We start from the raw sequence: 12297 nt of genomic DNA on the forward strand, positions 1-12297 counted from the left end.
TAGTTGCTGCATATGCATAGTTCCTTGTAACAGAGCTCCACAGAAGTGGTGTTCATTCAGATACTACCAACAGTTGGGTTAAGATAATTAAACTTTTATATATTAAATTATAACCCTGACTAGAAAGAGAAACTACCTATGAAAGTAACTGGAAATGATTTTCTGGCTTCTAATTTTGCAAAACCTATAGAAAATTCAATGAAATCTTTTTTTCAAATACCTATATTCTGAATACAACACTAAAATTCAGAAAATATGGTTGTGAAAAGCAAACTGCAGAAAGAGGCATGCAGCATAAATAGAAGTGCTGGAAAATATTAAAGGATCTTGAAACTGAACTCATTATTTCCTGACACTGAAAATATTATTTCCTCCAGTTCAATTAATTTTAATATTTAATATTATTTCCTCCAGTTCATTAATATGGGGGGGGGGGATTAATAGTAGGTAGAATGTTATATATTTGCTTGTGCTAAATAATTGTTTTCACCATCATATGGTAAAATCTTAAAGCTATTCACTGCAAATTATTATTTTCTAATACGGTTTTTATATATTCTCTTTTCCCCATCAGATTCAACTCTCAAAAATTGGCCCACCCTTTATTATCAAGAGCCAGCCGGTTTCCAAACCAGAACCAAGGACTACTCCAAGTACCTCCATGAGCAGCGGGAGGAACACTGGGGCCAGAACTCTTGCAGATATCAAAGCAAGAGCCCAGCAAGCCAGAGCTCAGAGGGAAGCAGCAGCAGCTGCTGCAGTTGCTGCAGCTGCAAGCATTGTTTCTGGAGGGCTAGGGAGCCCCTGTGAAGGTGGGAAGACCCGAACATTGGCCCACATCAAGGAGCAAACAAAGGCCAAGTTGTTTGCAAAGCACCAAGCAAGAGCCCACTTGCTCCAGAGCAATAAAGAAAGCAAGTCTCAGCAGGCCTTGAAAGAAGCTCCATCAGTTGTGGAGATCTCTGTGGCTTCTGAAACAAAGATCGAAGGTTCTACTGGTGTAATTATAGTTAATCCTAACTGTCGGTCTCCTAGCAACAAATCTTCTCACCTTCGTGAACCTACTGCTTTATTGCAGCATTCTCTTAATGCCATTTCTTTGCCAGAAACTAGCACTGATATCCCTGTTCAAAATTCTGATGAAAGCATATCTGTGCCTCATTTTTGTGAGAAAATGCTATCTTCTACCTCTCCAGAAAGTATTTCAGTCCTATATAAGAAAAACTCAGTTCCTGGTTCTGTGTGTAGCACTGCTAAGTCAGGAACAATTAAGGAACTTTCTTTTGCTGGTGCAGTTGATAAGCCCTCTGTTTTGATGTCTGTTGAAAGTACAGACACAAAGACAAGCAATATAACTATGCTGAAATCCATCCAAGGGGCTGACACTCCATGCATTTCTATTGTGCCAAAATGTCATGAAAACTCCGGTCCTCCAGCCACAACCAACACTACCCTCTTGTCAGATTCCTTTGAGGAGAAAACATTACCAATGCCAAGTAGCAATGCAACTAGTGCAATTTCAAGTCAGTATACCACTGTGCCAACTTCATCTATTGTAAGTAATTTATCAGATCACCTGTCTGGCAGCTCTGTTTTGATTCCTCCAGGGGTATCTATAAGTAGATATCCTTCAGATAAGATATCCCTAACTGGGTATAGAGACCCAAGTGCTTTGTCAAACAGCATCTCTGTTAGGGCAGCTTTACATGGAAATGAGGCACTTTCAGTAGGAGATGCCATTGGCAGGACTTCCATTTCTATATTTTCTAGCAACATGATGACTGTAAATTCTTATGAGAATTCCACCAAAATGAGTGCTGATGGCATAGAGAGAAATTTGGGGATGAGAAACCATTTAGACATGCCTGGTAAACCCTCAGTAGGATATATACAGGCACCTGCAAATAGATCCATTCCTTGTAAAGTCATTGTTGATCACACAATGACAACAATGAATTCAAGCTTATCTCTGGGTCTTTCCACGGAAAGTGCAGAAAGTAGCATGGAAGCGCAAAACAGGCCAATTAGGATTGAAACTGCTTTACAAAACATAACATCTCCACAAGTATCCGTCATAAGTAGGCCAGAGCTACTTAATAATGAAAATTTGGAGCCCAGCTCTGGTTTTAACAATGGTCCAACTAAGCAAGATGGCAAGCATTTACAAACAGCATGTACTGCTCTTCGAGAAGTGCCTCTTGGGCCTCAAGATAAGCAATTGGATGTTGTTCCTCCTACCCAAGATTTCTCAGAACAGTTTCAAGATCCTTTAACTTTCAAGAAGGAAGCAGAAAATATCTGTACCAATCGATATAATCCTAACAGCCGAATCTGTTGGAATGACAATGAGGTAATGAATACTGAGCAGTCTTTGGTCAGTCATCTTCACCCAAGTAAGCATAAGGAATATTCAGAAAATAACTGTTTAAAAAATGTGAAAACAGAGCCTTCCGGTTTGGTGCATCTGCACGAGATGCATACAAGAAATGTGACAAGCATAGCCTTGCCTGTTAAGTCAGAAAGAAACGAATCTGACAAATGCTTCAGGATGGACACAGAAGATTTTGTCAGACCTGAAATGCCTGTGCAAACTGCAGAAATAGCCCCAAGTTCACAGCCAGCTCAGAGCTCTAAGAGATCTGTAACCGATTCCATGGAGCACTCTTTGGCACTGACAACAGAGACACTGAAAAGAGTTACAAATGCTGGAACCTCAAGTTGCCGCTTGTCATCAGTAGAAGCCAATAATCCTCTAGTGACCCAGTTACTGCAAGGCAACCTGCCATTGGAAAAAGTATTGCCACAGCCCAGGTTAGGAGCCAAACTAGAAATCAGTCGATTTCCTTTGCCTTTGCAAATTACCTCCAGGTGTAAATCAGTCACATCCGAGCGAAACACAGTCGAAAACCCTCCCAGCTCCCCAAATGCAGATGGGAGAGATTTTACAGCCACAAATATACTCCCGCTACAAATCCGCAAACGTGAAAATCATCCCAAAAAGAGAGTAGCCAGGACAGCTGGAGAAATTAAATGTGAGCCTGGGAAGCCTTCAGTAGATTCAGATATTAAAGTGACTCCTTGTATAATCACTTCTAGCATGAATCAACTTGGACATGGCCAACTATTTAAACAGGAATGGCAAAGCAAGCACACCATTCAAAGCAGAATAGCTCACAGTCCGGAGATTAAGCAGCAGAAAAGGCCATTGCCCTCATGTAGTTTCCAGAAGAACTTATTTAGTGTAGAGAAAAATGGCAGCTTCCACACAGAAGCAAGTACCTCCCATCAACCTCATTTCTACCAAATGCCAATGGCTGCCCGAGGCCCTGTTACTACAGCCACTTTGATGCAGGCAACTTTAAAAGCCCCATCTGGTTGCAGTTCCTTTGCTTTCAGCAGGCACCTTGAGCAGAAGGCCCTGGGAGAGGCCAATATGTCTGCAGCACCTCACCAGCTGAGACTGGCAACTGTTTTTTCCCCAAACGTTCAAATTAAGGAAAGTGATGACATCCCCAGTGCCTCACAAACTCAGCAGAATAAATCATTAGTGCATCCCCCACCCCCTCCGCCCCCTCCCCCTCCCAGTTCAGAAGCTCCATCTGATCACAAACAACCAGGAGTTACTATGGAAACCACCAAAAGACTTAGTTGGCCTCAGCCGGCAAATGTCTGTAGCAATATAAAATCAGAACCCATTTCTTTGGAGGAAGGCTTAAGCAGCAGCTGTGAGCTAGGCATGAAACAAGCTTCCTATGATCAGAATGAAGTCAAGGAACAGTTGAAAGCTTTTGCATTGAAAAATGCCGACTTCCCTTCCTATTTACTTTCAGAACCACAGAAGCCTTTTGCCCCATTAACTGCTCCAAAAATACAGGCGCAGCGTGGAAATTACTCTACAATACACTTTGGTAGCACAACTTTCAAAAGGGCGACTTCTGCCATTGAAAAATCTATTGGGATTTTAGGGAGTAGTTCAACTACAACCACAAGCCTACCTATTCAAAATGCCCAAATCCCAGTTCAGAAATTTGCCGACAGCAGCAGTGCAGATGAGTTGGAACTGAAATGTTCTTGCAGGCTGAAAGCCATGATAGTATGCAAGGGCTGTGGTGCCTTCTGCCATGATGACTGCATAGGTCCTTCCAAATTGTGTGTAGCTTGTTTAGTTGTTCGATAGAATCCAAAGCACATTCCTTGTTAACACAGGAAAGCAAACGAGAAGAATAACTGGAATTCTGTAGGCCATATTGTATCTGGATTTCTTTTTAAAGTTTCTAGGGATGCTTTGGAATGGAGTGATTTTGGCTTGCATGGCTCTCCCTGGTAATTCCCCTTTAAGAAATGTCCAGCATTCTTACTGTCTTAAAATATAGAATTGTTCATGTCTTACTGCATAATTTTATTTTTACCATTTATAAGTCAATCTTCCCAGTGAAAAGAATGACAAATTGCTCTGTGTTCATGTTTCTGTGTGAAAGAGCAATTTGAATGTGGCATAGCCATAACCCATGAAAAGAAGCAGCAGGATCAAAAAGAGTGAAAGCCAGGTTCCCTTAGCAGACCATCATTGCAATGGCCATTTGGCAGGTTTTGCACACCTGGAGCCAAGATTGTCTGCAGTGATTGACTTTGATCCATTGGCAGCTAATGTGGGTAATTTAATCCTTTCTTAAGAAGCTGTTACACTAAAGTAAAGTATAATTAAACCTGGCAACAAGTTTTAACAAACTAGAATCTTCATGGCTTTAGAAGTTCGGGGGACGGGAAATAAGTATAGCTATTATAATAGAATTTATTAATTCATTTATCTTCCTCAAGTTTCACTTATAATTTTGTCCTAAAATGAGATATTTAACATATATTCATAGTATGTGCCATTTTATATCTAAATAAGGGTGTTTTGAAAAGTGATACCATTTTCAAAGCGATTCTTTGTTTCTGAAGATTTAAATGAGCAAAGCAATTGTATGATTTATAGTCCTTTTAAATATGTTTACAACTTGGGATATTTTAAAGTAACTTTTATTTTAAAACAGTTTTGTCTGTTAACACAGTTTACCCCACAAATATTGTATAGCATTGTAGAGGAATGAAGAGATTTTAAAGGGATACTAAATTTTACTCTCAATATTGTATTTACTAGTAGTTTATGTTAGTTATATACAAAATATATAGCCACCAAACTATTTGTGAAGAACTGTAGCAATTGCTAAGTTCTTTTTACTGATAAGAGAAGTATTGTAAAGGGTTAAAAATATGGAACTTAATAAGAGGAGATGCATGGTTACCTTAGAAGTGAGGGGCTGAACATAAAATGTAAAACGGAAGCAACTTGCATGCTATCACATGATAATCACCAGAACTTAATAAATGTTAGAGGAAGATATCCTTCTTACCCACACAGTAGAACCTTACTAACTTCATGCCTGGTAACCCATTCACAAAACAGATATTTCCCCCCTTGTGTTAAGGCTTTTAATAGCAAGATGCTTAAAAACAAATAGTTCATGTAAAATAAACAATTTGACATTTATTTTGCATTGTCAAGTTTTAACATAATGAGGATTTTAAAACTATAACATTAAAATATACTTTAGTGTATTATATGTATTTTATCCTTTTATTATTATTAAACTATATAAGGCTTCCAGGCTTTTCTAACTATTAGTAAAGCTCTACTGTTTGGACATTATATTTTTGTGGGCCATATTAAACATGAAACTCATTTTTCCTTTTTTCCTTAATGAGCTGGAATAAGCAGGCTTACATTCCCTTAGTCAGAGATCTTGTGACTTGACTGGATTGGATTCCTGTTCTGTTTTCATAGCAGGTGTATTAACAGTAGTCTTGATCTTCTATGGTATAAGCAAATTTACACCATTATAATTGCCTTACTAAAGCACTCATTTTAGAAGATTTATGCATATTTCAGCACTTTCAGGTATCTGTGGAGAGATTATTTTAAAAATATAGATTTAAAAGGCATGTTTTTTTGTAAAGTTCCAAATAGATGGGCTAGTTGTTAATGATACATGTATCTCTGAATTAGCTAAATTCAAGAAGATCTTTTTGGTACAATAATTAAATACAGCAGGTGAAATTCCAGATTCAATAATTGTGAACAGTTTTTAGATTGCCTTCTATCAGTCCTAAACAAATGGTAAGCTCCTATAGCATGCCATAGGACATTTGAGCACAATTTAGAGAAAGCACTTACAGTCACAATCTTAAGTCATTCTGACCTGCATTGAATATCATAAACATGCACAGGATTTGTCTGCAAGCATCTTAGTCTAGAATGAAAATTTGGAGTGCCTGGGTATCTCCAGATTATATTTGTTTGTCTGTGGTGTGGCTAACAGCATTAAAACATTCTGTTTGAACTGTTGGAGTAAGGGGAGGGCCTGGAAACTAGATAAAATGGCCATTGATGAAAATGTTTTAAAAGGTGGGTGTTCCTGAATCTCAGCACTTACTTGATAAAAGCACTCACACTCTTCTTTGAACCATGTTCCAGATAGTGTCTTCTCCCAGGATCAGTTTACTGACCTCTGGTAGTAAATACAATCCTAGGTGGAAAAATGTGATTCCTTGTGTATATGCAGCAGACAAAACAGCAGCCAAACAGAAGGCTTAATGTTCCTTCTTTGGGTATCTATTTTGCAATTTAATATACCCATCTATATACATGTAGTCTTCAACTTATGACCACAATTGAGCCCAGATTTTTTGTTGCTAAGTGAAACAGCTGTTAAGTTAATTTTGCCCCATTTTACAACCTTTCTTGTCACAGTTGTTAAGGAATCACTGCAATTGTTCAGTTAGTAACTTGGCTGTTAACTGAATTTGGGTTCCCCATTGACTTTGCTTTTAGAAGGTCTCAAAAGGTGATCATATGACTCCAGGACATTGCAACCATCATAAATAGGAGTCAGTTGCCAAGCACCTGAATTTTGATCATATGATCACAGGGATGCTGCAACAGTCGTAAATGTGAAAAATAGTCATGAATCACTATTTTCAGTGTCGTAACTTCAAACAGTCACTAAATGAACTGTTATAAGTCAAGGATTACCTGTATAGATATAGCTCTTCCCACATATTTTTTTAAGATTCAGATATACCACTATTAAATAGAAATCTAGATCAACTTTGGCAAATGATGGAAAAGTAGCTCTTTTCACAATGGGTATATCTGGCATATATTTGAATGGCATGCTTATGAATTATTAATATAGCATTGAAGAAAAGGCATTTGGCAAGGGTTGTTAAATAGTATTACATATCTCTCAACATTTTTCCACTGTGAATCTTAAGCCACTATTTCTTAGTATTCCATCTGAAATTAATTTGATTTGCTATTTAGAAATGCCTGATGGTGGCAGTAGTGGCTTGTAATATTTGTTATCTGGAAGAAAACAAGTATTGTATTAATTTTGCAAATTCTTGTCTCCTTTCATTTTTGCCCAAATATTGGTACTATGTCAGTATTCCACAAGACTGTCTTGTGGAAGTTTTTGACATGTATTTATTTATCTGTGGAATGGGCAATGGTGTTTTATCCATGTGTAGTTATATTAGGGAATTCTTACACCAGCAACTTTCCCGCTATTGCAATTGTGTGTATAATTCGGTATGTGTGTGCACACGCGCATGCATGAGTGTGTGTGTGTGTGTGTGCGTGTGTGCACATACTCGTCTGCGAATTAAATGGCTATAATAAAAAGAAAAAGACATGCATTCATCTTCAGGTGGTTTATATATAATGTAACAGATTTAAAAATAGTATGGTCCTCATAATTTTAAAATAGTGTAAGACAGTAGGTAGGTTATTGGACAGAAGACTGTGGAAAAGTGTGGAGTTGTTTTAAGGAGAGAAGAGATCATTAGCAAGAGAACATCTATATGCAACTGTCTAATCTCCATAGGAAGCTGGCACTATGATACAGTATTTAGTCTGTGTGAAAAGGTGCTATGACTTTATGGGAAGAGGTTCATGTTTTTTGTTCATATCTTGAAAAAAATTACCACATGCATTTTCTGTTTTAAATATTTTCAGAAGTACTTTTACTTGGGGAAGATAGTCAGATATATCAGCTCAAAGAACAGAATCGCATTCACTAGGGCTATGTATGAAATGCTGAATTTAAATGTTTCATACAAGTGTTAGGGCTGTGAGGCAAGTATCTGTGAAACACCTACCATCCAATTTTCTACTTGTATGTTTCATCTCTGATTACAGCTATTAATTCCATTATCTGTTGAAGTTCATTTTCTAATTTGAAAGAATGTGCATGATACTCACCAATCAGAAACCATATAGAAAACACATTTGGGTTCTGGTGCAAAGTAGCTAGTCATGTTTAGCAACTTGATGTTGTGACTTAAGCAAACAAAGCTGCCTACTGGCTTTCAATGGAGAGAAAGACACCTCCTGGCACTGGGGTCAATGTGCCATCCCTTGCAGTCAATACGTATAGTTAGCTCCCTGAAAATATTGCAGTAGCAAGATTTCTGCTTGGTGCTTTTTTGTGTGTGTGCCTTTGAGTCAGTGGTGACTCCTGATGATTGCCTGAACAAGTCTCTACTTTCTTGGCAAGATTTTTTTGCCCTTGCCTTCTTCCTAGGCTAAGAATGCATGACTGGCCTAAAGCCACCAAGCTGACTTTATGCCCAAGGTGGGACTAGAACACGGTGCATTTTGGGGATATCTTAACAAAGGTGTTCACCTTTCCAGGACATTAATGATATTTGTCATTTTTTGTCATGGGGACCTCAATATTTCTTCTAGCAAAAATATAAGGTGTTATCATAAGATTCACATCATGAAATACTGGAAAAAGGATATTCCACAAGGGGAGGGAAAAAGTCAAGTTGTTATTCATTGCAAAGGATGTGCACATGAAACTTAAAACATTTCTCACATTCCCTGTTTACATTTTATACAGAAAATGTTCAGTTGTATATGCTAATTTAAAGAAAAAAGAATAATATAATCAGGATATGAGATAAGGCTGCACCTAACATATAAAAACCAGCTAGCACAAAAAAAGAAACCATTGTACATCCATATCCATGCAACTATTTTAAAAACTGATAAATACCCAGAGTTTTTCATTTTGTTTTTTATCATTTTTCTTTTTAGCAAGATATTCCATTATCTTTAACGTTTTAATTAACACTGTTAAGGTCTGTACGTGCTGTTGGGACATTATCTGTGTGGATTTTGTCTTTTGCAAAATGTTTTTTTACATGGAAAACCCTTACTTTATTGAAATAATAATGTAAAAAATTGAAGTTGGCACTCCCAATTTTGTATTCCATTTATCCTCTATGATGTAGTGCATGAAACTAACCTGGTTTGGGGAGGGAAAGGTTGAGCCATAAAGCAAAAATGTGTCCTGTACAATATCTTTCAAAGTGATATGTGTTATCAGGATGAATGCCTGAATTCTCTTTTCAGGACCATAGAATTTCTTGCTCAGTTTCTTCTGAACTGGTGCAGATGGTGCTTTATAATGCAGTTTCTAAAGAGAAATGTTCATATGCTGCAGTCCTTATAAACACGCACACAATTTCAGAGAAGTTGTTCCAGTCTCTGGTTTTGCATAATATGTTGAAGGCCAAGGACCAGCACTCAGGAGGAGATCAGAAACCCCATCTAGCAGGATCATCTTAGCTTCCATGTGGGAAGACGTATTAAGCACTGATTTCCTGTGGGTGACAGCAGGAATACTGTGCAACACTAAGGAGAAGCCCTGTTGGCAAATAAGCCTCGACCTGTGTGGCTAAATGTTTCTGAATTGAAGGGGAAGTCCTGCTGTCTTCAATCATCATGCTTTGTCATTGAAAAACCAACAAAATAGTATTTTTTTTGCCTAATTTAAAGGAGCTGCTTTTTTATAGCACATATTTCGCTTTGTACTATATTTGATAGTTTAAAGATAATTTAGCCTGTAGAATACTTTTGTCTTTGTATTGTTCATGAATGTTACAAGAAAAGTGCTTTACTTTGTTGCCATAATTCTCTTGTACTGCTGTAAAGTGAGTTTTTGTTTTGTTTTGTTTTTGTTACTATTTTTCCAAACATCCGAGTCGATCAACATTTTTGGTACTGAGTTTGTATGCTCGATTATTATTATTTGTCAGTATTTTGAATGTTTACATCTCTTTGACACTCGCCATTCAATGCCTTTTTTAGGGAAGTATTTCTCATGCCCAGATTGAAGCAATGTGAAATCAACCCATATCTAGCATGTATGAGGAACACGTATTTATGTATTCTTACCATAAATAGATATTTTTGTCCTTGGATAGAGAATCAAAAACTCCTCTCAGTCCTCTACCAAAGAAATACACAAACAAATCCATGCACTCACACACACACTTTGTGTTAAATTCTCAGAAAGGGAAACAGTTTATTTCAGCGGCATTGCAGTGGTTATTATTCTTTATTACCTGAATAAATGTGACCAAGTGATTTTTTTTCTTTTAAGATACAGTGTTTGGTTTAGAATTCAGGGATCATGCTTCATCAGTGGTGCTGTCTGTCTTTTTTTTTTTTTTTAAGAAAACATTGTTTGCTTACCAAAATAATTGATCACAAAATTCTAATACAAATGGAAAGTTTTGTTCTGTCTACATGTTTGCTTTACCCCCACCCCCCACCAGTCCCTTGAAAGTAACAATTTGGGCTTCAGTATCAAAATATTCTAAACAAAATAAAAGCAAGAATAAACATTGGTTGGTGTATTATTCCCCACCCCTTCTTTTAAATGTGCTAAAAGAAAATAAGGCATTTGTTGAATATTTGAAAGATGGTTATTCAGGGCGGAGAACATGTGAGTATGTTTTAGTTGATTATTGTCTACTCAGTTTATATGTGGCAAGGCTATCGGTTCCATTCCTTTTTCTATAAAAAAAATTGTATTGCACTAAATTAGAGACAGGCAACTTTTTGGTGCACAAGTTCCACATTTTATTGTTTCGTTGGATGGAGACCACAAAGTAGATGGGGCATTGTGACAAGTGTGGGCAAGTGGGTTTGGAAGATATTTAGATGGTATTTAATTAGTGATTAGTCTTTTTTTAAAAAAACAAACCCACTATTTTAAGTTTTTTCATTACTGCTCCAAATTACCACAATTTACGAGGCAAGAAATCATACATTAGCCAACAACATTGGAAAATCTCTTGCTCCCAAGGATGCTATCACAGTGACACTACAATTATCTAATGTTTCTCAAATATTTCTTTTTTACTTCAGAAGGATAAAAAGATCCCTTTATTCCTCTCTTTGTAGGCAAACATAGGAAGAAAATAGTTTAGCATGCAGAACCTAAAGCTCTTTGAGCTCTCCACAATTCACAAAAAAACACCTTTAGATCAGCTCTTGAGGTCACAGTCTTAAGGAATCTTTTTGTTTCTCTCGAGGAGGCAAAAACTATTATTTTCAGCCTGCTAGTCTTTTTACTAGGAGTACTTCAGAAATATTAGGTCTTCCTGACAGAGTACTTGGAGGTTAAGATTGTTCCTAAGTTACATGCAAGACGTATACAGTGAAAGCAATTCAGTTAAATGCAATTTTTCAGTTATTTTTGTACAGGAATGATTAAAACTAGTTTTAATATTTTGATTCTGAAAAATTAAGGCATGGAGAGCAAATGGTCAAGATTATACCTTACATAGCAGAAAGCAGATTTTTAAATATATATATTGAATTTATCATATCCATACCAAAGTGAACTGTCAAATCACAGTATTACCATAAGGAGGATAAAAAGATGCACTGGGTGAACTTCTTTCTGAGTCACTATTAGGAAACGGCAAGGCCCAAGCATCTGGGGAAAAAAACACAAGTTAGTATAAGTTAGCCAGGCCAGGCCAGGACATGGAAGAAGGGTTGATTCATAAGCCAGCTGCAGAGAATAATATTGGAAACAAGAGGTGCTGCAGTCATTGTTTGGAGTTTTATTGGAACTATACGTCTCCAAAACCAAGCTGATAACTACCATCATGAGAAATAGATGATAGCCCCAACCCAAAATCCTTTTGTATTTTTAAATCATAAAACAGTACTGTATATAGCATAAACACAGAAAGAGACAAAACATCAAATCACTGCAGTGTTCAGTGATAGCTGCAGAAGAATCAAAGTGACATTATGGTGTTAAGATACAAGACTTGCCTCTTGTGTAGTTCATTGTGATGTTAAATGTTGGTGTGAAAGGTACGGAATTTTTTTTTTTTTAAATGTCTTCCATAAATTCCACTTGCTGGAAAAATAGAAATGTGTTG

At 37.1% G+C, this 12297-nt stretch overlaps 1 protein-coding gene across 1 annotated transcript in view; it reads left to right on the forward strand.

Annotated features, from left to right (window-relative positions):
* The window catches only part of ASXL3 (ASXL transcriptional regulator 3), a 136132-nt gene extending 125406 nt beyond the window's left edge, over positions 1 to 10726 (forward strand). Inside the window, exon 12 of the mRNA XM_026670291.2 lies at positions 575 to 10726. Coding sequence (XP_026526076.2) covers positions 575 to 4177 — 3603 coding nt within the window. The 3' untranslated portion in view covers positions 4178 to 10726. The remainder of the gene's footprint in view (positions 1 to 574) is intronic.
* Positions 10727 to 12297: the final 1571 nt, after the last annotated feature.

Source organism: Notechis scutatus, chromosome 3 (assembly GCF_049901735.1).
Source record: "Notechis scutatus isolate UNSWTSFEM ecotype Mainland chromosome 3, rNotScu1.2, whole genome shotgun sequence".
NCBI classification, from domain to species: domain Eukaryota; kingdom Metazoa; phylum Chordata; class Lepidosauria; order Squamata; family Elapidae; genus Notechis; species Notechis scutatus.